Source organism: Falco biarmicus, chromosome 2, assembly GCF_023638135.1.
Source record: "Falco biarmicus isolate bFalBia1 chromosome 2, bFalBia1.pri, whole genome shotgun sequence".
NCBI classification, from domain to species: domain Eukaryota; kingdom Metazoa; phylum Chordata; class Aves; order Falconiformes; family Falconidae; genus Falco; species Falco biarmicus.
The window spans coordinates 18,371,246-18,398,635 of record NC_079289.1 but is presented as its reverse complement, the minus strand read 5'-3'; the positions used below and the strand labels follow the sequence as shown (position 1 = coordinate 18,398,635).

The window sequence follows — 27,390 nt, the reverse complement described above, 5'->3', positions numbered from 1 at the left end:
TACATTACTACACACCTAAAACCGATATAAAAGAAATAAAATACATAATCAGATGTCAGTACCTTGGAAATTTTTCAGGAGATCCTTCATCTGATCTTTATATTGTCCCAACTGTTTGCGTAAATCATACAGTCCTTCAAGTCGTGTTAAGGGTAGTGAATCACAAACACCAACTGAGAGAAAGTGAGTAATTTCCTGCAAAACAACATTTTGTATTAATCAGGTACAGCATACAAATAAAGGCTTCAAGTAAAGAAGTGGCTTTCAGCCGTCCACAACGTGGTATTAATAGATGCAAAATAAGAAAGGAGACCTACAAATATCTCAGTGTCTGAAACTGGCAATAAAAGGAATCCACATGTCTAATTTAAATCCTCAACTGTTTCTATAGCTAGAAAACTGTTTTTCTTTTGAAAGTATGCATTACAAAAACTATGACACGAGTTAAGTTTTAAAATGTAATTACCTCCAAAAGAGAATATGGTCCTTTACCATATTTTATTTTCTGTTGAGTTGCTCGCAAATCTTTAAAAGCAGGATATTCAGGAAAAGGATCTAAGCATTTGATTGCTTGGTACAGACTTTGATTATTCTTATTATCTATCACCAGATACTTCAACAAGCCTAGGACCTGAATATAAAACATAAATTAAAAATGAAGACAGAGAATATAAAGTTTGTGTTTCTCCAAGTTCCATTAAACTGACAAATCTATTAGAAAATTATAAGATAAAATTATTAAAACTATAAAATATTTAGAGGCTTGGGGAAATCACAGATATATTCTAAAATGGTGAGGCTCTTCTGTTACTCTCCCTCCCAAACAGACACCAAAACTTTTATTATCACAGCCTGCAGTTTTATTCTGTCTTGTGATGAAGCTGATTTCAAATACTGGCCAATACAATTATTACAATATTGGCAATGATTAAGAAACAAACTGCACTCAAGCAGTCCTTCTGATGTTATTAGGACTTTATTGTTCTTATTAACTAAAGTGCTAGTAATTTGAAACCTAGACAAATGCCTCAATACGATAATTTGCTGCCTAAATCACTGAACTCTGGCAGAATTTGTTTTACAACAGATCTACTTGAATAAATGCTTGCTGAAAGGCCTCCATACCTTCTTTGTAAAAACACTGCTTTTATACTTTACTTACAAATCAATGCAATTGGATATTCAATCCAGTCAGTTTTGAGGAGTCTACAACCTAAATGATGAGGTTTTTATTTAAACACTTGTATTGACCTAAAAATTACTAACTAGCCTCACTCAATGCTAGAAGAAAGATATGAGAAGAAACTGAACAGTGATCACTAGAGGAAGGACCTCCTTGCATGAGTATATGAGAAGGTTTCATATTTGGTATTAGTTCCAGTATAGAGGAATTTTTGCCCAGGGATACCCTGACATGTTGCCTTTGCAGTTGTGCATGTACAATTGTTTGTACAGACACACTATAAACAGGATCATGATCATTAAACTGGGAAAAACAAATGCCAGGTTATTTTCAGCTGCATCAGCATAGTCCTCCAGCTGAACTGGAAGTACAAGAGGAGAACAATGTAGGTCTACACTGCAACCACAAAGGTGCATATGGTACCATGGGATCAGATTAAGCCAGGAGGCAACGATAAGGACTGCAGTGTAACAGGCATAATCTTCCCACTTTCAGCTACTAATTGCAAGACTCTGAATCTTATTTCCACCCCCAGCAGAATGCACACATTAATCACCAGAAGAAAAACAAGGCTTGTCACGCAACAAAGCGCTTCGTTTACCTTTTAAGGCCTATGGGCTGCATTTATTTTTTAAGATAATTTCTTAAACAAATAGCTGAACTACCAAAATCTGTTCTTTGTACGTTATTTCCTCTTTGTCCTCTAGATACCTTCCTCTTCCAAAGGTCTTCATCATATTTCCTGTGAAATCACCCACAGAGCTTTGTAGGTAACTGCTCGGCTACTTGATGTGCTTGTACCAATTAGCTTGCCATTACCAGCAGTTTAACAATGCCTATGTTTTCTCTGTCTTTTTCCTTAGTGGTACCACTGATTTGGTGTTTCTACTCTACTAAGGCAATGATTTTTCTGAAACTTACCCTGAACACTTTAAACCTCTTTCAGATTTGGCTAAAGAAGGTGCACAAATTCAAAGCAGAGGTAAATGACATTACAACAGCATTAAATCTCTTTAAGAAATCTGATTTTTTTTATAGACAATGTAAATAGACAATTACAAAGTAAATGATACAGTAATCTCAGCAATTATGATACAAATACATCTAAATCACTGATCAAAGCCGTAAGAATTGAATACAGAATGACGTATTTGTCAAAACAGAAGTATCAAAAGTAAAGACGCTTTAATTTAAAAAAAAAGTAAAGATACAGTGTTACATCCCAAATAATGTATTTTTATATAAATCTACAAAGCATAGAAAAAAGGAATTAAAACTGAACACAAGTACAAATTTAGCTTTAATGACAGTGAACATGAACTAAAAAGCTAACGGGTAAAGAATAAGCAGCAACTCAAAACCACCTACTTGTTCCTGAATCTCAGATTGGTCCATGGCAAGAGGTATTAGAGTTCCTACAATAACATGAAGGTGGCTCTCTAGAGCATCATTGCAACACGTAACTGCTGTGTGGCAAACATGATGAAGAAGATCACAACAGAGTGAAAAGCTGCGCATAGATATATCTCTGATAACAACAGGTCTGTCACAGGAAACAAAAAAGTGAAATTAAAGAAATACAAATTGTCATTGTCTCAAGTATTAACCTATTATACAACAGGAAACAGAGGAAAAGGGGAAACAGAAATAAACTTCATTGAAGGAACTGATTCTAAACTTTAAAATTTATCGACTCAATCAGCTTGAAGGATTTCGCTCAGGAGACAGGAAAACTAAAACACATACATAACTTTAAAAAACTGAGTAAAAAACTTAAAGAAAAATATATTCCAAAATGGAAAAAAAATCCAAACCCAATCCAAAAAGGCTTTTAGATTATTATTTGACAGAACAATGTTGATGGAAACAGAACATGCTCTCAACATCCATGGAAAACACGCTCTCTGAATGCTCCTCTCTCACACACAGCCTTAAATAATAATAAAAAAGATTCAGGTTACAAAGGACACCTAAGGATTATCTAGTCCAACTTCCTGCCTGCAGCAAGGTCAGCTTCAAAGTCAGATCAGATTATCAGGGTTTTCTAGAGCTGAATTATGACACATTCCTTGGATGGAGAATCAATAGCCTCCCTGAGCAACCTGCTCCAGTATTTGACTACTCTCACTGCAAAACTATTCTCCTTTATGTCTCACCAGAATTTCCCATGTTGCAACTTGGCAGGTGCTACCTCTTGTCCTTTCACTGTGGACTTCTAGGAACAATCTTGCTCTACTGTCTCAACAAGCTATCTGCCCCTCCAGAAACTGGAGAACAGAAAACAGATCAACTCCTCTTACCCCTTGGGGGTCTTCCACTCAAACCATTCCAGTTTGTCATTATCTCTCATGTCCTGTCTGGAGCGGCCCCACACTGGACACAGTGGTCTTACTGCAGCTTGGAGGGGAATGACTGCTTCCCTCAACTTGCTGGCTACATTCTTGCCAGCACACTTCAGTAGAGTCAGCCTTCAGTGATGAAATGCACACTACTGACTCACCCAGCTGTCCTCCAAAACTCCTGGGTCCTCCTCTACAAAGCTACTTTCTAGCCAGTCAGCTCCCAAGCCTGTACTCATGCATGGGGTTATTCCAGCCAAAGTGAAAGACTCAGGATTTGTTCATCTTCACAAGGTACCGGTTTGTCTCACGCCTACAACTAGATGAGGTCCCTCTGAATGGCAATATCGCTCTCCAGTGCATCAGCTGCCCCTGCCCCCATTCGGTGTTGATCACAATAATAAGTCTCATAGTAACAGTATTTACCATAGAATCCACACCTCTCCGATATTTCAGGGTATTAAATACTTTCAACAAGGAAAGCTGTCAACTTGCATGTAAACTCAGTGACATTTAGGTGAATAACTGTCTTGGAAACCCAAAGCTAAACCTCAGGTAAGAATGTATCTCTAAACTTGATTGAAAGACAAGAATCTCTATTTAAATCCTAAGCCCGATGAAGTACCAGATTTTCAAACGGAAGACAGCTAAGATGACATGTACGGATTCTCACTCATTTTTCTAAGCCCCTTATTGTTGAGAATGTGAACATTAATACTCTCTATTAACACAATAAACACATTTTATTAGACACGTACTTAATTTGCACTTAACTCCACAATTTCAATTTTTCTCTCATATCCTTAAATTCCTAAACACCCTTTCTGGCATCAAAATCTCCCAAAATTTCTTATTTCTACAATTTGATAGCCTATTATATAGAGAAAATTCTGCAGTATAGCAGAATACAAGAACACATTTAAACACAAGGGACAGCTCAAAACATTCCATATTTCAGTCAGCGTTCTAAATTTAAATTCTGAAATTATCAAAGAAAGGCTATTTATTTTTTTCCTTCAGCAAATTTCAATTCTTTCTACAAATGAATTAACATCTAGTGATACTGAAATGTAAGGTTACAAGAACAAGGAAGCACAGACAGAAAGATGAAGAGATAATTGCCATCTTTACCTTCTATTGATGTGGTGAATCAGGGTGTAAATCACATCTCGGAGGACAAAAGCCCATGCTCCTCCTAAACCATCTTTTATCTCTTTAAGTAACAGACCAACAAACAAGTGATAAATTATAAGAACTCTGTGTTTCTTGTAAATGTTGTTTGTACCTGATGCACGCTTACAAAGGGCTAGAAGGATTTTCTGGAATGAATCCTAAAAATGAATAAACTATGAGTAAACCCAAAATTTATAATGCCAATACAGATATACTTTATATCAAGAAAAAACTTAAGTGATAGACATATATTTTTGTTTTCAAAGGACATAGACAAAAAAACCCCTTTATTATTTTTACTACTCTAAACAAACAAAAGACCTACATAGAAACCAATTCTCCAAGCAGGATTACAAGCCACATACCTCCTAATTTTCTTTTTTTTTTCCCACCCACATGAGAAAGGTTACATACATTTTTCAGGAAAGCAAACATTTGTGGCAGTTTTCACCAACAGGAGAAACATCAAATAAAAGCCATTAAAATATCAGCGCTTCAAGCTATATCCTTTCAAACACAATGTTCATACATACAAAAGGCATTATTTAATATAATGTATCAATACAGATTGTAACTGTTAGAACTGTAAACTTCAAAAAAAAAAAGTAACTATCTTAAAGTTCTAGGCAGGTTGTATTACATTTTAAGGAATTTACTCCACAGGCTGGCAATATTAACTTTTACACTCAAAAGATTTAGACAAACATCATCCAGAAGAAAGTTTTTCTCTTATTTTTCAATTGTTTATGGATAGGCAAAGTAAGTTGTTGACAATATATGCAATAAAGTAGCATAACCTTTGAAAAGGTAAGTTTCTAAGAAACAATGCTACAAGATAGCAATATGTTTATGATTTATTGCAAGGGCTGCATATTTTTATATGCTTTCTTATTTGCCTTTAACAACTGAAAACAAAATGTCTAAAAGTATCACAGAATATAAAATTCCACACTGTCAGTAAGGGAAGGAAACTTTGGTATCTTAACTGTAGAGAGTATTTAGATAAAATTGTCCAAAAGTGATTATTTCAGAATGTTCTTTAGACATATGCCGAAGAAATAAATTGCATCTAAATTCTGTCTGGTACATACAAATTCCCCCAACCTTTAAAATAATCCTTTCTACTTATCTTATTTCATACATGTTATTTGCATGTAATAGTTCAAACATGTAATTTTTGCAAGGTTACTGTGTCCCTGAACTTAGGACTTCTTTAATTTCAGCAGGCAAACAAAAGAACAGAAAGGTTTCTAAGGTTGTATTTTTTCCTCATATATACATGACAAAAATGTCCAATTAAACCAAAACGTACCCCTAATAGAAATGTAAATATTATAGTCTACAAAAAAATAAAATCATCATTACATACTTACAGGGCTTTTAGAAAGAACTGCTACAATACTTTTTAATTTGCTTTTATGACAGTTGCTAATATAGTCCAACGTTGCCTTAATCACATAAGAAGGAAAATAAGGAGGATTAGGAGCAGGATCCAGTTCTCTAAATGAATAAAAAAGAGATTGGGTTTTTTCCTCCCAAAATCAAACCCCCTCTATTAACTAAAATTAATCTCACTGAATAAACACATAACTCCTAGGAAATCTCTTCTCCTTTCAGTAAGTAAGAAGGAGCAAAATCATCCAGTGGCATGACGTTAATCTTACTTTTAACTGTCTGTTGTCCCTCTATGGCAGTTCTCTAAGTTGTACTTTCGTAACATTCTTTTATTATTTTTTGAAAGGCCATATTGCTAAAAACACACACGTTTGTCTCAACTAACACACAGGAAAACCTAATTGCAAGCCATGGGTAAAGCTTCTGCATTTTGTAATTGTGGGGAAAACTTGGTTGAGAAAAAAGTAATCATGACTCTTCCGATTATAAAAAAAGGGTAGCCAACTTTTCTGTGACCTCAAAAAGAAAAGAAATGTATCACGATAGTAATAAAACAGCAAAATCTAAGTTTCATCACTCTTATTCTTACCATTCCTTTCTTAGAAAGAAAAGCCTTCATTACAAGCAGACACCACAGTTTGTTAATAAACTTGCTGAAACAAATTTCTTTCAAGTTCTGAAATCCTCAGCCATTTAACTTTTGGCAGATTTTCATAAAAATGCTTTGGTTTCTTTCAACTTTGTATTTCTACAATAAAAATACCTTCTTCAATAACTTTGGAAAGTGTAATGTTTTTCCAAATAGTCCGCGTCTAAGCACAAAAATCTGGAAGAATTATTTCCAGATCTAATTATGCAAAGAGTATTTTTTTTAGGACAACAACAAAGACTGAAAATCTCATAAAAATTAAGATATTTATGGGGCTAGAATATTTCTATTAGTTAGGAATTTGTTTATTTGGCATTGCTTAAGCAATCCCCTTACCAAAGGCAGGAGCTGCCACTACAAGAACTGCTAAGAAACGGTGCAATTCACTTCTCAATGACTTCTAAATATTTAAAGATCTTTAAAACAATCACTTTAATTTAGACATTAAAACCTGACCAATTTTACTCAGTCCATCCAAATGTGAACTAATTCCAATTGGCATTGCCATAGTACAGCTCACCAACACACAAAGACATGCTCTTGCCCACCCATTCATTCTTTCATTCACTGAAGCGTTACAGAGGTTCTCCTTACTGATACTGGGGAATAACTGAGAAAGCACGCCTATGATACATCATTACTAATGACAATAAAATCCTTGGATTTTCAATTTCAAGGCCACCTCTTCTTATGCCTGAGGAGTATGTTTTAATGCACAATGTTACACAAACGCACTCAACATTAAGAATATCTACAAATACGTACCTTATATATTTATTTAGATGAGCTTCTTCTTCTACCATGGTATCAGATGGTTCATGTAAGGTCATCAACAGTTCAACCACAATCTCTGGTAAGTTATTATGAGATAGATTGTCAATTTGCTAGAAGAAGAGAAATAGTGTTTTAATAAGAAAAAAATATTTTACATAAGTAATTCAGCATTTCTTTTCCTTATGAGAAAACCCATTTCTTCCTGTCTGGATTCTCTCTTTGTTCAGTTATCCGTGACATACAATTCATTCAGACATTAAGCCTGGTTAAGTTTTATCTATGGCAGTCACAGTAGAACAATCTACTTTCCTCAGTACCTAGGAAAAAAAAATTGTTTAATTTTACTACTAGTTCTGAATACAGACTGCCTTTTGGAGAAGATGGCTCCTCATAAAGCATTAACAAAACACTGAGGAAAACATGACTGACTTAGACATATGACAGGGAACTCAGGCTGTATATTGAATGGTAAAAAAATTTTTTATTACATTCTGAAAAAAGCTATAGTTCAAGTCAACTGTCTGCCTGAAAGTTTCTATTGAATACCTGAAAACCTTGGGATAAAAATTTAGCTTGTTTGGCTTTATTAAAATAATTATTTTGTATCTATAAACTTAAACTATTTACATTTTTACAGAGTATATAAAAGTTTCTTCCAGGTCTGTTAAATGCCATAGAACTCAATTTACAGATTTAAAACCGATACCTGTTTTCCTAAGCAGTTTTCATCCTTAAGCATGTCGTAGACTTCAGAAGCCACATCTCTTTGCTCTGCTACTTCACCCTTTCCATGGCTTTGATAGGCAAAATATGGGAGGATATTCACAAGTATCTTTGGAAAACAGTCTGCTAGAACCTGCCTCCAGTCTTTTTCAATCTTGTTGGCAAGTGATTTCACATCTTCAAATTGACTTCTTATCACCAGGTGTGGAACCAAAACTTTGTAACAAGACCTACACATAGTAAATACATTTCCAGAATGTCCTTGAATTGGATTTTTTAAAAAATCTCAAGCATAATATACCAAATATCACTCCTCTACTGTTTAACTAAACTTGCAATTATTTTTTAGCTACTGTATACAAAAACATCTCACCATCATAAATGTAACAGACAAGATACCTGGAACACATTTTTACAAGCTGTCAATATATTATCTTACAACAAAATCCTGATGCATAACTACATTTAGAAATTTGAAAACCTGTGTCGTAATTGTAAATAAACCTAAATAAATTGCTTTCATACAGCAAACTTACCCATAGAATTCCTCAAGGCTAGTATAGTTCAAAAGAACATAAGGAAAAGCAGACAGGCTATATCCACTGTCCTTTATTTTCAGCCACTCCATCACCAAATAGTCTAAATGTGATGTCATGAAATCTTCTATACTTTTATAGCCAAAAACATCAGACACTTTTTTCAAAACCTGTACATGAAATAAGATGTAGAAATAGCATGCAGATTACATGATACTATGGCAAAGTGACAGTACTACACCTCCATGTCCCCACCCCTCAGCCTTTTAAACAATATTCATATAACTCAGCTCCTATTTAGCATAAGCAATTTTTTAATTGCCATTATCTCGAAAGACTGCAATCAAGGAACTAAAACTACCCCATATGAGGGGTAAGCAAAGAAAGGACAGCCAATACACATTTTGCTGGGTGGAGACTGTGTAAAAACAAGAGGCAACAATCAGAACAGATAAAAAGGAAAGAACTTGCACACTAAAAAAATGACTGGCATTCAAGGCTGCAGTATTAACAGCAATTATTGCAGTACACCCTTGTGAACTTCAACATAAAAGTCTACAAGATACATACCATCCTCCACTACTTAGTTTACATATTTTCCACATTGGAAAACTCTTATTATTTCCACTGAGTAGAAAGGGTTTTTTAATTGAGATCTGCAATCTTTAATGTCAAAAATTTATTTGTATTTCAAATCTGTGCTTTTAACATACAAGCTTTACCATTAAAACTGCCTTTTATGATGTCATTTCTAGGGAAGTTGTTAAATATAAATACAAATTCATTCAGGTATCGAAGTGCCACATTAGTCACACTTTTACAAAATTTAACAAATTTCAATAATGACAAAAGCCTTTTGTACTGTTCCAATTTTAACCTAATTCTAATTTATAACCTAAATATAAAATGGAATTTTATACTTGCCTTTTTCACAAGGTGAGGTTCTAAGCCATTCTCTTTCACAGACTGGCAAATGGCAAACAAAGCTTGCTTTTCACAGATGGGACTGCAACACAGAACCATGGTTATAAGCGTCAGCAGAACTGCTTTTCCATTACACTGTCTGTCCAAAAGATCTTCAGGACTTGCATCACCGTTGACCTTCAGTAAGAAATAATGAACTCCTCATACAAATATTCTGTTAAAGCAATCTGCTAACTAATAAATGAGCATAAATAATTAAAATTAAGGGCATTGTCATAAATACTGCTGAAAATTTTGCTTTGGTTGCTTAAAAATTACTTCTTCCAGCTGTCTGCTCACTCCTTACTGCCTCAGCATGCCAGCACACACAGCAATACCTCATACACCACAGGTTCATGTTATAGTATCAGCAGTTTAAAAAAAGGCAATGCACTTAACAGAGAAATGATGGAAGCATTGACAAGCCTGCTTTTTGCTCCTCCCTGACGCATATAGGAAAGAACTGTCATGCAATTCAAATGCAGTTCTTCCCCTATTAAAGCATGGCATTGACAAGTGATGAATCTTGGATAAAAGTAGCAAGAAACTGCAATGAAAGGTCAGAAGCTAACAGACAACATCAGGCTGCGGTGACAGAACAGGAAGCCAAGGCAACAGAGAAATGAGACAAGACAACAAAGAGCTGGAGGTGACAGTACAGAGAGATGCAGTAAGATGACAGAGATGAGGCCTCAGCAGCAAACCCAAGCCACAAGACTGCAGGGAGAGGGAACAGAGAGAAAATAGATGACATGCCGACAGATGACAGCATGACAGAAAAAAAGTGGAAAATGTAGATGATGTAGATGACTTCATGTGGTAGCAAGGAAGGAGGAAAAGTGAAAGACACTGACAGAAAAATTAAGTTAAAGAAGTTCCATGGCAATATACATCATTGCATTTCCAGTCACTGCACTGAAGTAAAACTTTTCCTTCACTTTAAGTTTCTTCTGAATAGTTATTTTTTAAGCAAATTTTGGTTTTGTGAAAACCACTGCTCTAATACCACTGGAAACCTGATCTTGCTGAAATTTAAATAAACACATAATCTGAAATTACATTGCCTCTTATTCACTATTTATATGTTGTCTAGAATACTGAGGCTCCATTTTTCTTTGATTCTTAGGTATCACAGTATGGAAACCCACAACAACAAGTATGATATAGAAGAGTGGTCTGGAACTACAGTGAAAAAGTTTACAAACTTCTAATGTGGACAAAACAGTAACTGGATGTGTAAGGATGTTTCTGACTATCACCTTGTTTCATCACCGCATATTATCAGAAGCCCAGAAGAATTAATGTTCTCTGAAAACTAAACACGATCATTTTAAAAGACATCTTAGTCATAAGATGAAAACTAGGCAAAACAATGACTAGATGTTGGTACCAGATTTCTCATTCCTTCCTGAACTCTGAGATACACATTCTCAAAAGCCTTTTGCTGGAGCTTCAAGGGAAGAGGTTCTGACATTCCAGAAGAATCTCTCTGTTTCACATCTTGAAACAAACTTCAAAAAAAAAGAACGATAATTATTAGCATAACATTTAAGGTACAGAATTACTGCATATTGTGCATATCAAATAAGATTCTGGTTTTTCTGAATGTCATTATTTTCTTCTTAATTTTCTTGTACAGCAGTCTTTCTTTCCTCTTGTGGTAGTTCATGTCACCCCCCCAAAACTGTTGATGTTAATGCATCTGTTGTATGGGAACAACAAGCGTTTATTTGTGAAAGTAATACCATTAAGGCCAAAGACATTTGTCTTGACACTGAACAAAATCTCTCTCATTTTGAAATACACTATGATGAAACCCCTGAAATTGTGCTTATATATGCTGGGAATGGATGTGTCTGTATGAGAACCCTTTGTGATTTTACACTTGCAGACAATACCACTGTGAGGTTACATTATCACCCTAATATTTGTATTTGTAATTTTACCAAAATTATGGGATGCAACTTTTAACTACTCAGCCCCTGTTACAACCTATCAATAGTTACAACTGGACTACACACCTTATCAAAATTTGCTACCTAACCCCATCAGGACGAATCTTACTTGCTAAGAAAAGTGTTACAACATGACGACCCAAATCAATCGCTAAAATGAATCCAGAAGAACGGACAAAAAGCCATTCTTACCATCCACCATGATATAGGGAAGATATACCATGTCCTATAAAGGGTGAAGGATGGAAATATTCTAGTGCCATAAGCATCTTAATTTTAATGAGATTCTCAGTCTTTGTTGTTGTCCTAAAAATATCACTATTTGCATAATTATATCTGGAAATCATTTTGGGAATACATTTCTTGAACAAATTATATGTAAAAAGAGTTTCTCAAAGAATTTATTTTTTGTAGATAAAGGCCCAACCCACTTTGCTCTTTGTAATAAAAATGGGAGCACCACAGTGGATTGGACCAAATGTTACTCTAGCTACTTCTAAGTGACTATTAGCAGACACCTAAGATCACCATATGCTTGCCTTGTATTCATAATAATTCTTTGAATCTAACAATTGACTACTGGTGACCTAGGCAGATCATGAGTTAGAAGTGGTGACTGTACTTAGTATCCTTCAATGATTTCCTCTTCCACGAATTTGTTGCTTCTTGAACCCCTGAAAACATCCAGACAGTTGAAGATAGTAGGGTAACACTCAAGATAACTGAATGTTCTATGAAAAAGCAAACCCTATTTTATCAGAATTTTGAACCCGTTAGCTTCACCTGATGTTGCCTAGTCTTTAAAAAAGAAAAGACTGCCAATCATCACTTAGTTCCACACCAGATTTTCTAGAGTTATGTTATACCTCCTGCAATTCAACACTTTTTGTGCTGAAGGGCTCCAGTTTATGCAACCAATAGCTGTGTGTAAATTGTTTCATACTTTTGAACACCCCTCCTCTACTCCTATTCCACTTCAATTACATCTTTTTGATGCATGGAGAAAGAACTATACACAGTATTCAAAACACAAGATCCATTGAAAAAGTTCTTATGCTACACATTATACCTAACCTATTTCTAGAGGGTAAACAACTATTTCCTATTCAAGTTTTGCATAATAAATTTAGTGCAAAATTTGCTATCACATATAGGGTTTTTTAATATATATTGCTTATCTCTCTATATATAGATACAGATATCTCTCTCATCACAGAATACTTAAAATGTAGACAAAGTCTGAACACCTTAACCAAAGTAACTTGGTAGGTTTTTATCTTCTGTTAAGATTAAAGCCCCAGAAGTACTGAAAGCAGCAGCTGTACAGTAGCAGAAGTAACACCCAGTTAAGCATTATTCTTACAAATGGAAAGAAGATCTACATTATCACCTGGTAATTGACTTTGCAGCAAGCATACGAACTTGATGGTGACTATCTGCAAGAAAACGTGGGAAAGCATCATTCACAGGTAGATCTTCATTTATTACATTAAGTATTGCCCACTTGCAGTGAGGATCAGCCTGAAAAAAATTAATATTGTGGTTTAAAATATACTGAAGACCTACAATGGAATATACACTGATGAAAGCAAAAGATCTTCAGATACTGTTTTTAAGTACACTTTAAGTATATACTTAACATGCTAATGAATGTCAGAAAATCTGGCATTACCTCAAGCATGGCTTTCATGCAGTTTAAAAGGGCCACTCTTACTGGTGCTGTGCATTTCCCTCCTTGAGCTAAATGCCTAAAATAAGGAAGATTTGAATAAACGAAAAGGTTGCCAACCATTTTGAGAAGAAGTCTAACAAGTTAGTTTCTGCTGCTCACAGTTCATTCTTTTGTGCTCAGTAGGCATGTTTTGGAGAATTGATAATCTACAGTTGTAAGCAATGCTTATTTTTGGTTGTTGAAGTTATCACTTTTTAGAATTACTGATGCAATTTGGAGTACAATCAGACTTTGTTAATGTACAACAATGTAGCATTTATTGTCCTAATACTATATTAAGGATGATATGATTCTTTGCTACAAATACAACATGACAGAAAATCTGGAAAGTTAAATGCTGGATAAAGATATCACAGGATACCAACAGCAAGACACACAACAACACTACAGTTTTCAGACTGACAGCAAAGTTAAAAACTTTATGCCAAATAGACTTCTGCATTAAATAGATAAAACATACCAAAAGGCTCCAACAACTGTCAAAAATTGTCCTTGGGCATCCCCTGTCTCTTCAGCATGTGTGTTGAACTGGGTCAGCCCTACTGCTATAGGAAGCAAATTATTTAGAATTACTTTGCAAACTTCTTGATCTCGACGGTACAAAGAACATACAGCACTGTAAAGAAAGCAAGGAAAAATATCTTGAAACACTGAACAGCCCCCAAATCCTCTAGCTGTTGAACTAAAATAGCTCTAACACATGCTGAGTAGTTTCGCTCTTACGAAAGAGGTCTAAGAAGCATAAGAACATCATCTTCAGGCAAGAGGTGTTCTTCAACAGGGAGCTCTTTCAGCAGGATCAAGTACTGGGAAATAAGAAAAAAAAAAAAAAGAACAATGGAAAATAATACTTAAGAAAATTACAAACTATAAAACATTTTCAGTAACTCTTACATGAAATCATGCAGCAAGGATACCTATTGTTAGCTCCTGCATGTTACACTGACCATCTTTTCATGCAAAGACTATCACACTGTAATACAGCTCATGACATTTTTAGTTTGGGCAGTTAAAGCCATGTCCTTTTTAAAGTAAAACACAGATCCTATTGTACTAGAGACTAATTCTAGCTATTTAGCAAATAATTAATGATAAAGGCAAGATGCTTATACTTCTCAACTCTTCAGTTTCTGGCTTACAAATTCTAACTGCTGTTACCCCAACCACAGCACATTTCAAAACACTAGAAGTAGCCATTTTAATGTCTTCTCAGGGGACCAATGACAAAAGACAAGAATATACACATTTAAAACCAGCATAAATACAGAGGTGGGTCTGCTGTAATAAAAGCTCACACTCACCACATGCAGATGCAATGGCTTAGCACTATCAAAGACACTGCCATCAGCAAGCATTAACAGCTTCCTCCGCACATCAGAGGCTCGGAAGCTCACTGTCTGAATTTGGACTGTAGTTACACAAATACACAGGAACCTCAGAATTTCAAGGAGAAGTAAATCCTGCTTTGTCAACTGTTCTTCAGCTAACGGGCTCAAAGCACCTGAAAATAAGATCTTCATGTAAGAAATCCTTCTCCAAGGACAATAAAGAGTTGTTAATATTTTAGGTCTTTACAAAACTAGTTTAGGTTCTCAGAACAGGTAAGAGTACTAGCAACCTTTATTTGTTATTGAGCAGTTACTGCATCAGTAACAGCTTCTTGAGTGTGCTTCCCACTTCTACAACAGCCCTCTCAGAAACAGAGGCTTTTCATTTTATGTGCCCATACATATGGCTGATTTGTCCATCAAGGTATCAGTGAATTCACCAGAACCATCTGCATCTGTGTTCTTTTGTGTTGTTAACTATAACTTAAGAATATATTTTAAGCTATGTATTTTAAACTATATTCAAAACTTCCAGAAAATGAAATGATGACCAGTACTACTATATTAATATCCTCACTGAAATTTCAATTACAACCTAAACAAAATAGTTACAAATGCCCTTTTCCTGTCACATTTAGAACCCTTGTAACTTTCTGAGATTGCAAACTTTATTAGAATTATTTATTTTAAGACACTTATTCAACATGATGGGGAAAACAGACCACCTGCTGTTTGTGGCATAAATATCCTTTTCATTCAACAATAAACACAAGACACAGTCCTGGTTAAAAATGAAGATACACACAATTTTAAGAAAGAATTTAAAACAAAAGAGAACATCAGTGCTTATAGCTGCTAATAGGAATAAACAGACAGATTCATGTTCCTGTCCGGGTCCAGAGACATAAGAAAGCTGACTGTGTCAAGAATTACTGATTAGGAAAAGGAGAAAAATTAAATAGGACTATTTTTAAGAAAAGGAAGCACAGCCAAAGGACAGAGACGGGTATGCTACAGACACTTTTTCTAGTACCTTCTTTGCCAAACCTTCTGACTGACTTTGAACAAGTTAGCTAGCTTTTCTGCTTGCATTTTACTATTTATAAAATAAAAAACAAATTTATCCTTTCAAATAAGCTAGAACACTTCAGTTAACATCTTTAAAACACTAATGAGGTACAAAAGAATTATTACTGTTTAGAAAATACCTGGTTCAACCATTACCTGCTTCAAATACTAATAAAGCAGCACAACTTTCTATCTGTCTTTCAAGCAAAGAGCAATCTGTGAAAACAAGCTATTGCAAGTAGTTTTGGGCACAAAGAAGACTTACCTGTTACGTTTTGCATCTCACCAGATTCATTTGTGTCACTGACATCAGTCACTGAATGGTCATCAAATAGATCATCAGATACCTGGTTATCTACTTCCATTATACTCTCCTCAGGATCATTCCCCATTACACCCACTTGTCGCAGTACACTTGGTTTTCCAGTAAACGTCATCTAAAAGAAACCACCACATCCTTTTCAAGTTGGTTTTTAAGGACAGGAGAAACACCACAGGCATAACACCAGGAAAGACACTACAGTTTCCCAGCGAACTAGAACAGGTGAAGACGGTAAGGGCTACATTGAATTGATGAATTCCATTCCTTTGTGATAAACCAGCCTTCTACACACATGAACTGTTGATTTGAAATATTCTCTTTAGGATACAAGCTTCCTAAGACAGATGCTAGTCTCTGTGTTTTAGATTGTTAGTATTTGAAAAACAATTCTGTCTACAAGACTCACAAACTTCTCGCTATACTTCATAGTTACAAAGAAATGGAAGGAAGGCATATGATCTTTTTGAGGGCACACTAATTACTGCTTTCCCTACCAGATTACAAGTCAACAGAAGGTAAGACTCTTGCTTCTCACCTGAAAAAATAAAGGATTTTGCCTCCTTTGACCTGACTACAGGACATTGTGCCAAAAAGAGAAGTTTTAAGAGTTGGGCTAAACACAGTGATGTGGCACTCTATGACTTTTCTCAGTGACAGTCATTTACAGCTAGAAGATTTAATACCCATATAATCAACAACTTTAAAGTGTTTTAAGGTACATAAGCCCATCAAACTACAAGAGAAAAAGCTTTAAAAATTTTACAAGTGCACTAAAGTTAAGTGTTATGTGTTACAGAAATACATTCTGTGGTATAAAATCTGTATATACTTTTACTCTAATACAGTATTACAAAAATTCCAAAACCCTCGAATTTTTTATGTGAGCTGGCATGCTAACCTTGATCAAATGTTATCCATTGGCTCTCATTTTTTCCCTACACCTGCATTCAAATGCCAAATAAAAATGTTCCCAGTTAGGAATTCTTTACAAAGTTCAATGTCTTTTGATTTATTTTTTCAGTAATAAGTATCTCATTTGGTGTGCCTCCAAATTATTATACTGTAAAAACAATCCTTTGGTAGAGGAGCGCTGCATCTAGAAACAGATAGAACATACTTACCAGATTTTTGCAAATATCTACAAGATCATTAATAAATTTTGATGTTAACAAACGCAGGAATATATTAGACAGCATCTTATTAGCACTGTTCTGTAAGAAAGCAAGATGTACAGAGAGGTTAATTCATTTTTTTCAGGTACCATATATATGATATTCAACTTTGTGATCTCATTAATGAAGAAATAAATAAAAATTCCTTTATAAATTTTACCTTGGTACAATTGCATAAACATTTTGTACACTGCATTATCAAGATCCTCAAGGAGTTGGTCTGGGCCTCTTCATTTAGCTTGTTTTTTGACTGAGAAATGCTTTCTCCGGCATAATGAATGAGAGACTAGTAAAAATGCAAGTTACAATGCCTCAGTTAAATTCCTTTATGCACTGGCACATACACAGCACACACAGAGACAAAAGGACATGATTCTCATTCATACTCATTCGCACATTCTCATTGATACAGCTTTGATACTTAAAGTGTGCATTAACAAGTTTGGACTTTTTTTTTCTTTGATTTTTGTTTCACTCATTCTGCTCCAGAGGTGATAAAAAGATGGCCTAGACCTGACTGAAACAGATACTTTCATCGCAAAAGAAAAATACAGCCTCTCTCCATAATTTTTTAAGTTTTGGGTTTCCATATTTAAGTAAGAAACCACCCCAGATAGTAGCAGCAGTAGTAGTAGTAGTAACAATAATAACAATAACAATAATAGTAGTAGCTGTCTTCATACTGGTTTAAACCATCAAATGATCTTAACAAATTTCTGCATGAAAGGATTGAAATGGACTTGTTATCCTCTAAGTAGTCCTTTGTCCACACACCCATCACTATTTTTTTTAAGGTGTGATTCAAATGTAGCAATATTTAGAATTCTCTCCACTGCAAAACTGATGCATTGGTATACTGACAGAATTTCAAGGACTTTTCTCTGTCAGCAGCAGTAACACATTTAAACCTCTCCCAACAGCCTTATTTTAAGCAGAAATCACAGTAAATATTAATGCTCTGAAAACGTGTCAACATGAATACATTTTTTTAAATTATTTTGTATTTAATGACTTATTTTATTTTTAATAGCTCCCAAATGCATTGCTGCTTACCTTAGCATTCTGGAACAACTCTGATTTACAGGCATCCTCTTCTTTAAATATACCAGTGTAGCAATAGCAACCAAGAACACCAATCAAGAGACGGACACATTGGACAAGGTGTTCTGCAGCAACAACCTTTGACTATATCAGATACACAGTATAAATACCAGTGGTTTATCATTAAACTCTTCCATCAAAATACAGAATTCTTTAGAGTCTTTTAAAAACACTTTCATATACAGGTTTCACCAGAATTAACAAAGATCTGCATCCTAATGTTTTGCACTGCAGTTGCCTCAGCTCCCTACCAAGTCCTTTTGGCACTCCATGTTATAAAATTCCCGGTATGTTCCATGGCCCTAATGTTTCCCTCCTTCACAAAATTTTAAATTCTCCCTCTCCTTTAGATTCCATCATAGCAATCCTTCCAGCTTTTCCCAAGTGCTCTGTTTATTCATTTTACCTCCGTCCAGGACAAGAGACAGTGTGAGCTAGTCAGGACTATATCACATCCCTACTGCTGTCTCTTCTGATCTTAATAAATTATTAAGTTGCTCCTTAGCAGCTATTGTGTCAACAAATGGCACAGACGGTTGTAAATTCATGTGTACTTAGTGCAGGAGCACGTCAGAGATCACTTTTTACCTGTCCAAATTACTTGGATCAAAGGAAGAAAAAAAGCAGACAAATAATTAATTGTCTTACTTTCTCAGGAAGGGAGACCAAAAAGGATTGCTATCACATTCCTGAAAAGCAGGTATCTATAAAAAAAGATGGGAAAACTTATGCATACATGCCATTGTAACAGATGCAAACCCAGGGATAAGTTTTATAACACCCAGTTGCCAGTACTTTGTTTCAAACTTTGGTACTGCCTCTTCTGGCTCACCAAATATTACACCTTAGCAGTGAATTGCAAGGAAGGCACACCACTATATTAAAACCAAAGCTAGCCTGTCAAAGGAACTGAAAGTTTAAAAAACCTGCTGGTTTTGTTTTCACAAACTTTCTACCATTATCTGGTGGCTCTTCCTCTACAAATCAAGATTTATCTCCAAAGGAGAGATTCTGTGGTGTTTCAACAAGTGAAAGGTACAAACAGGATCACAAGACTATTCAGGCTGGAAGGGATCTTGGCAGGTCTCTGGTCCAACCTCCTGCTCACAGCAGGGCCAACTCTGAGGTCAAGGCTTATCCAATCAGGGCCTGAAAACCTCCAAGGATGCAGACTGCACAACCTCTCAGGTAGGGCAACCTGTGCTGTGCCACTGCCTGACTGTCCTCACATAGATAAAATTCTTCTTGGATCCAGTGTGATTTCCTCTTGACTCTGCCTGCTGTCTCTCATCTTCCTGCAATACACCACTGTGAAGAGCATGGCTCTGTCTTCTAGGCAAACCTACAGGCACTGGCAGGCTTTTCCAAAGCCTGTTAGGTCCCCCCGAAGTCATCTCTGCTCCAGGCTGAACAAGCCTGGTTTCCCCTGTCTCCTCACAGGCCAGGTGCTGGAGCCCTCACATTTTGAGTAGCTTCCACTGAATGCACTAAATACCTGTCTTGTACCGGGAGGCCCCAAACAGGATACAGTATTTCAGATGCCGTCTGCAGGCACCAAGTAGAGGGAGGTAATCAGTTCCCTTGAGCACTGGCTGTGCTCTTGTTAATACAGCCTGTATTTGCAGCTTTCTTTACAATTACTCCTTTACACAGCTGCCTCTTTTTATAAAACCTAACAATTTGAGATCTCTATGTCTCAGGCTGTCTTGGCTTGAAAAACGGCAAGACCTTAAAGCATTACAGGGGCACAGAAGATGAAACCAACTCACAAAAAGCAGGGTAACAGTGGTTTACGTGGCAACTTTGCACACACTTCTGCTTCTGTGCAGCTTCTACACATTCCCACATACTTTAGAGAACTACGAATATTTTGCCAGTTGCATAAAGAAATACAGATCTTTCTCTTTCGTATTATTGAATATAGTTTTAAAAATGCTTGTGATTCATTTGTAGTGGCAAAAGGAATGAAAATCTATATGCTTTGCCTTGAAAAAAACATTGTTTGGGAGGACAAATGTAAGGCTGTAACAGTAATTTCTAACTTACCTTAGAAATATAGCTGTTTAAAAGCTTTTCTGACATTGCTAAAAGACAGTGCTCCAGTGTTTCCTTAAGATTTTGGTTGATGGCAAGTCTTGAAGTAGTCACACTTTTATCTGCGACATTTACTGTGAAGTTAATGAAAATATCCATTTCATCAAATGTTGTCTGCAGGTACAGTTCTTCAACATCAGAGAAAGTGTCGTCTTCTTTCCCTTGCAAGTGTTGCACACTTGAAGAAGAGACATCATTTTTACTTGAGTAGCCAGTATATGACTTCTAAGTCTTTAAAACTATTATTTAAATACAACAAATAAACAGAAGCAAAATAAAATATTTTATCTTTCTGTGCTTCCAAACCCTGCCCGATCTTTTAATTTCTGGCATGACTTTCACTGTGGAATGGATACTACCATTTTAGCTCTTTCTGAAGAAACTCCAAGGAAAGCCTGCACACAGATCATATGCTCTACGGTAGTTTGTATGGCCGCATCTGTATTGCGTTAAGATGGCTGACCTCAACCCACTTTACACAATTGTAGCAGAAATTCACAAAATCCCTGAAACCAGTATTTTTAACTTCTAGTAGGGAAGTCTTATCTTCCATCAGAACAAGTTATCCACATTTCAGTTTCATTAAGAGGAAACTGGATATAGTCCAAGAGCTTAAATACATGCCTCAGTGAAAGACGCAAGAGTATGCACAGAGTGTCTCCAACAGATTCAAGTAACGTGGCTGGAACCACAAATACAGGTGGAGTGGCACAAGGACATATGGACAGTAAGCATCTAGCCAACCTTCTACCTAGTATCTATCTTCAAGAAAACTCTTAAGATATATGGTTCCCTTAGGACAGAAGGTAACGTTGAAAAGCACAAATACGTATTTGTATAAAGTTACAAATTATTCAAAAAACAGAACTGTAATGAATTAGAATTACCTAATGTACTTATGGATAAAGAGTCACACATTTAGCTGTATTGCGGAACAGAGATGATACACATACTCCTTAACAAGCATTTTGTTCACTACCTGAAGTTTTGACCTGAAGTTTTGACTCTGTCAGCAAGAGACTATTTTAACATCTGCTTAAAGCATCTTTAACAATTTGAAAAAGCATTATTATTTTTATGGGATCCGAAAGATCTACAGAAAGATGCGAAAGAGCTTGAGGAATTACGCATTTCATTATCTCTGCTTGCTAAAATGACAAATAAAAGCTTAAGTATCTGTAATAATTGATTTTAAAACATACCATTCAGCATCATTTTGGAAAAAAATCATGGCAGCTCTACAGTTCTTCATTGTAAGGCTCACAAGAATTTTTTGTACCACAAGATGAGGAAAATTGCTGTAAAAAAAAGAATTGTTTTGTATTTTCTTGGAATCAGACAAGCTCTTAGGATTCCTGAAGCACACCCAAACATCAACCTGATTAACAGTCTATCTTCAAAGAAGCTTAAGTTTTCACTTAAGATTTCTAACACACAGTTCATGTATCTGCTATGCTTATGAACAGATAACTAAATTACAGTAAACTTAAAAACACTATAAACTCTACCAAAGCATTAACATAACACAATTCTGCAAATCCACTTTCCCCTGTGCAATTTCACATGTTAAAGGGTGAACTTACATATAAAATTATGCCACAAAGACTTTACCTGCAGAGCACCGGAGGCAACTCCACACATTCTTCCATTTCCTCCTCCAAATAGCAGGACAGTACCCATTTCATTATTGCCTCCTTTAACACAGAATCCAGATTTCTTTCACAATTATTCTGTTCCATTCCTATGTCCAAATTTCCTGGCACTGAATAGGCAGACATCACTAATGATAAACAACATACAGCAGAACTGTAACAAAAATTGAACACAGGGCATTTGTGAGAAACAATGTGGTATTTGTTGTTCAGCACTCTAAAGCAAAGTCAGTATTTCTGCAGGCTCAGGGAGCATCAAGGACATAAGCAAGTTAATAAGCACACATACTAGAAAACTCCTCTATTAGAATCTGCATTTCCAAAAAGCCACATTTGGGCTATTACAGACTTTCCCAGTCTATTTTAAAGACTGTTTCAGAATACTTACTTTAGAATCAAAATCTAGAAGGAAACATACTTCTTAACTTCAAAAAATCAACATCTCTTTCAGTCAGATTTTAATTTTTATTCCATTTTACACTGTTAGTCAATTTTAAATTTGAAGATGCTTGCCTCTTCTGCCTCTGCTTTCAGACTTAGGTAATTATGTCCATTTCAAATGCTTGAAACACGAATGTGGGCAGCTTTTAACTACAAATACAGCCGCAACAACAATAACAGTATTTTTAATAATACAGTGGGTTTGGCTGCACAGTAAAGAGCAATGGGAATCAGACAAAAAATATTATCCTTGCTTCTCATTTTACCTTGAAGGCTTGCATGCAGGTCCTGAAAATATCTTCCACAGTTCTTTATCTGTTACAACAAGGTTTCCTCGAATCATAGCTCCAAGTAGCCCAAAGCTCTCTGCTTCAATTTGCTGGAAACTTACGCTACGAATGGTAAGAGACCAAATCTTTGCCCAGGTTCTCTGGAGCTCCAGCTTGTGGGTGCTCTTCAAATCAGTTTTCTGGTTTTGACACAAAGCTATCTCTGTAAGGCACTTCAGCACGTACGGGGTCCTTTCTCCTCGGCGTTGCTGAGGCAGTAACTGGTGAAGTACATTAAGTAAGGGAGGTAGCTCACTGTTTGGAAGACTCATGGGATACTTTGATATTAACCGAGCTGTAATCTGTAACCTTGAAAACACAAAGTGAAGCAATTAATACCAAACATACATAAATCTGCATTTTCATAGGTAAATGAACAAAGTGTTCTCTGATTGTCATTTCACATTTCTACTTCCAGTATTAAGCTATTTGTTTACTATCAAAGGTTAAAGATTCAGTATTTCTACTGGGTTTACTTGTGAGGCCTGGTCATCTAGCTTTATTATCACTAATTTACAAGCTGACTTCACTGATTTCTGACCACAAGGGAAGAAAATTTCAAGCAAAAAAATTATTTTTCTCCTTCTTCTGGGCTAGCCTGTTATTCACTCTGACCGATGGAGTGACCTCAAGGGCGAAGTTACATGAGCAGGAAACATTACAGCAACGTCTTTGCAGATAAGACAAATAAAATTTATCTAATGAACAAGATGTTAAGCTAAGTATGGTAAGTTGGAAGGGTTTTGCTCATAGCAATGGGTGCAACTCTACTCAAATTAGTAAATAACAGTACTTGCAGTGTTTCTTGGAGATGCTACCTCCACACAGAATGGCATATTAACTTCTCAACAGGATCCTAAACAGCCACTTTGCCTCAATACTGCAAGTGATAAACACACACACACACACACACAAACTTGCTGCCTCAGCTCAGGACTCAGTTCACAAGCAGCTACACTGTTCTGGTATCTTGTACAGCAGTTTCCAAGAAAAGTCAGGAAGACAGACAGAACAGTAAAAGCAAAAAACATCCAGTGTAATCCTGGGCTGCATCAAAAGAAGCATGACCAGCAGGTTGAGGAAGGTGATTCTCCCCCTCTACTCTCCTGAGACCCCACCTGAAGTACTGCATCCAGCTCTGGGACTCCCAACTTAAAAAAGACATGGGACCTGTTGGAGCAGGTCCAGAGAAGGGCCACGAGGATGATCAAAGGGCTGGAACAGCTCTCCTATGAAGACAGGCTGAGAGAGTTGGGGTTGTTCAGCCTGGAGAAGAGGAGGCTCTGGGGAGACCTTACAGCTGCCTTCTAGTACCTAAAGGGGGCCTACAGGAAAGCTGGAGAGGGACGGGCATGTAGTGATAGGACAAGGGGGAATGGCTTTAAACAGAAAGAGGGTAGATTTAGATGATACATTAGGCAGAAATTCTTTACTGTGAGGGTGGTGAGGCACTGGTACAGGTTGCCTAAAGAAATTGTGGCTGCCCCATCCCTGGCAGCGTTCAAGGCTAGGTTGGATGTGGCACAGTTTCCAGGTCAAGTATTACAGTAAACTGTGTGAACTAGTTCAAAATGGCCAAACTGTTAATGGCTGTTGTCCTATGACACAACCAGCTTAAGACAGCAGTAAATCTCGCATTAATTTCCTAATTCTTCTGGACTGGAGAGGGCCCAGCAGAGGGCTACAAAGCTGATGAGGGGACTGGAGCATCTCCCTTATGGGGAAAGGCTGAGAGAGCTGGGCCTGGTTAGCCTGGGGAAGAGAAGGCTGAGAGGGATCTTATCAATGCATAAATATCTTAAGGGTGAGCATCAAGAGGATGGGGCCAGGTGCTTTTCTGTATTGCCAAATGACAGGACAAGGGGCAACAGGCACAAACTGCAACACAAGAAGTTCCTTCTGAATATGAGGAAGAGCTGCTTTACTTTGAGGGTGATGGAGCACTGGAATAGGTTGCCCAGACAGAGGCTGTGCAGTCTCCTTCTCTGGAGACGTTCAAAACCCACCTGGATGTGACTCTGTACAGCCTGCCCTAGGAGAACCTGCTTTAGCAGGGGGTTGGACTAGATGATCTCCAGAAGTCCCTTCCAACCCTGACCATTCTGTGATTCTGTAATACTCATGAACTGGATCACACACACAACACACAAAGACTAGTAATATCTAGCACAAAAGACAGGTAAAAAAATCAGTCAGTATTACCTTATACACTACAACACAGTTTACCAGACCTCATTTGTTACTTCTTAGAAAACCACAGATACAAAGCTTTTAAAGCAAGAGTGCCAAAACCACTGCTCATTACTTTCCAAATGCTGTGAGAATCTAAGCTTAGTGCTTAGATATATAATTACACCACGTGCAGACACCTATTTTGAAAGCACAACATATTCAGAAGTACGCCTAAATGTAAAAAGATGTCTGCAGTAATATTTGTTTCATGTAAAGATGTTATTACCAAGGTATGACATCAAAATCCTTCTGGGATCTTTGCAGGTTGTCTCGAATTACCTCCCAACTTAGTTCAATCCTCCTGCGCTTGCCTGGTATTGTTTCACCCCTGAACTCTCTTTGTGAAACAGCATGCGACTGGGTAATTTCCAGAACTTTGGTATCCTCTGTAAAAGTCTTTTATAAAGAGAAATCAGCAAGTACACAAATAGAAAAAAGTAGTATTCACAGGAAAACTGAAATGTCAAACTAAACTGTTCCATTTTTTGCTGTGCATAAAGTCTCTTAAGAGTCAATCAGAATTATTATTTATTATTCTTTACTATAACAGAACCTCTGTTTATATTCTAATACGCAACACTAGTGAAACATAGTATAAGTTAGGAGTTCACACATTTCTAAACTGCACAAAAATGAACAGCTAAACACAACAGAATACAGAAAAAAGGTACTAATACTTCAGTGCATGATTTTAAGGAAATGCTAAAGCCATATTCAAAAAACAAAACATACCACATAGTAAATACAAGGTCAACTTTATATTCAAATAAAAATGTTACCTGATGACAAATATCAGCCATTAACTCGATCAAGTTTTCCTTTACAGCAATATTACGTGAGCCTGAAGAATACTTTCCTCTACTACTGATGAGATTTATTTCATTCACCAGCAGATCATATAGGTTATGTAAGATACTCTGCCATTTTGTTGAGTCATATGCACCTATAAGTGCAAAAAACAATTAAAAGATAACATGCACCACCTACTTGATATAATATGTAAACCTACCTAGACAATGCAAAATACAGCCACAATCAGAGTAAAGCATACAAAGCTTAACAAATGCAAGCCTGCAAAACTAGTCTTATAATAAAGAATGACTAAAGTGAAAAAATGAAAAAAGTTATGAGAGAATTTAATCACCATATAGAAGTAATTAGGGTAGGAACAATGTTTCTAATAAACAATTCTTTATCTAACTGGAAAGACTACAATGAAATGCAATAGATAAATTCAGACTAATTATAAACTGCCATTTGTAGACAAAGTAAAAACACCAACCAAAAAAAACCCCCACAACTTTTAAAAAAATGATACTATAACTGAAATAGACAAACACAACTACTGAGTGATGTTCTCTGACTGGTTTTATACAGTAAATCAGGCTTAGACCATAGCAGTAATCTCTGGGCTTAAATAAAACCTGATAAGATACGAATACATGTACCAATCTAAACTCATTCTAAACTGTTATTTCCCTTCCCCAAAGATTTGTGTTTTGATTTAGTACTTTAAAGTCACCTTTTGATAACAAAAAAAAATAAAATAACCAACTGTCACAGGACTTAATACAATTAACATCCTCTTAGCGTAACTTGAAAACTCATTTCCATTTCACTCCATATTAACCTCTTGCATAAAACTACTGACAAGTAAACATCACTCCCATTAATGTTCCCAAATCTCAGTATCAAAATTCAGTAAGTTGGTACAATAATTTGAACCATCACATACAGTGATGAAAAAAAAAAAACCAGGGAGCTTTTTATTATACCTTTTCCTTGAGTTTTTGCACCTTTTGGATGATGAATACGAACTTGAAGACGAAATAATTCAATTATTGATTCCTTCAGGGAATCTTTTGGTCTATATTGAGTCCATATATAAAGCACTGTAGGCAAAATTTCTTCTCCTATTTTACAAATCCGTATGCGACAGTTGACAGCAAACTTACTGCAGAAGATATTCATTGCCCCAATAATATGATCCAGGCCTGCAGTATTCTTCTCCTGCCTGCAACATAAACCCAACAGTCAAACTTCCAGAAGAAATAATCTATGTCTTTTCACAGGAATTGTTTAAATGTAAATACTAGCAAGTAACTATATTCAGAATATCATTGGCCTAACAAATGCAGAAGTTATTAATATTTTAAAGAATGTATTAAATTGGTGTTCAAAGAGAGAACAAAATACGTCTAAAGAAGTATTACCTGCTATTACTCAATT

At 36.1% G+C, this 27,390-nt stretch overlaps 1 protein-coding gene across 6 annotated transcripts in view; it reads right to left on the bottom strand.

The window, feature by feature from the left end:
• ATM (ATM serine/threonine kinase) overlaps positions 1-27,390 on the bottom strand; it is an 80,094-nt gene that overhangs the window by 41,004 nt on the left and 11,700 nt on the right. For 4 of the 6 annotated variants that reach the window (XM_056328550.1, XM_056328551.1, XM_056328553.1 and 1 more), the window contains 26 exons: positions 26,937-27,175; positions 25,941-26,104; positions 25,388-25,557; positions 22,867-23,238; positions 22,119-22,313; positions 21,710-21,805; positions 20,460-20,685; positions 18,366-18,497; positions 17,473-17,598; positions 17,262-17,351; positions 16,084-16,255; positions 14,724-14,923; positions 14,146-14,228; positions 13,883-14,038; positions 13,363-13,438; positions 13,081-13,211; positions 11,126-11,246; positions 9,697-9,873; positions 8,773-8,942; positions 8,220-8,466; positions 7,505-7,623; positions 6,069-6,195; positions 4,654-4,853; positions 2,552-2,726; positions 467-631; positions 63-195 (listed from right to left, as the gene is read on the bottom strand). In XM_056328550.1, coding sequence (XP_056184525.1) covers positions 63-195; positions 467-631; positions 2,552-2,726; positions 4,654-4,853; positions 6,069-6,195; positions 7,505-7,623; positions 8,220-8,466; positions 8,773-8,942; positions 9,697-9,873; positions 11,126-11,246; positions 13,081-13,211; positions 13,363-13,438; positions 13,883-14,038; positions 14,146-14,228; positions 14,724-14,923; positions 16,084-16,255; positions 17,262-17,351; positions 17,473-17,598; positions 18,366-18,497; positions 20,460-20,685; positions 21,710-21,805; positions 22,119-22,313; positions 22,867-23,238; positions 25,388-25,557; positions 25,941-26,104; positions 26,937-27,175 — 4,262 coding nt within the window. Of the gene's footprint in view, positions 1-62; positions 196-466; positions 632-2,551; positions 2,727-4,653; positions 4,854-6,068; positions 6,196-7,504; positions 7,624-8,219; positions 8,467-8,772; positions 8,943-9,696; positions 9,874-11,125; positions 11,247-13,080; positions 13,212-13,362; positions 13,439-13,882; positions 14,039-14,145; positions 14,229-14,723; positions 14,924-16,083; positions 16,256-17,261; positions 17,352-17,472; positions 17,599-18,365; positions 18,498-20,459; positions 20,686-21,709; positions 21,806-22,118; positions 22,314-22,866; positions 23,239-25,387; positions 25,558-25,940; positions 26,105-26,936; positions 27,176-27,390 lie in introns of those variants that run through there. The other 2 variants (XM_056328552.1, XM_056328554.1) reach the window with 2 other exon arrangements.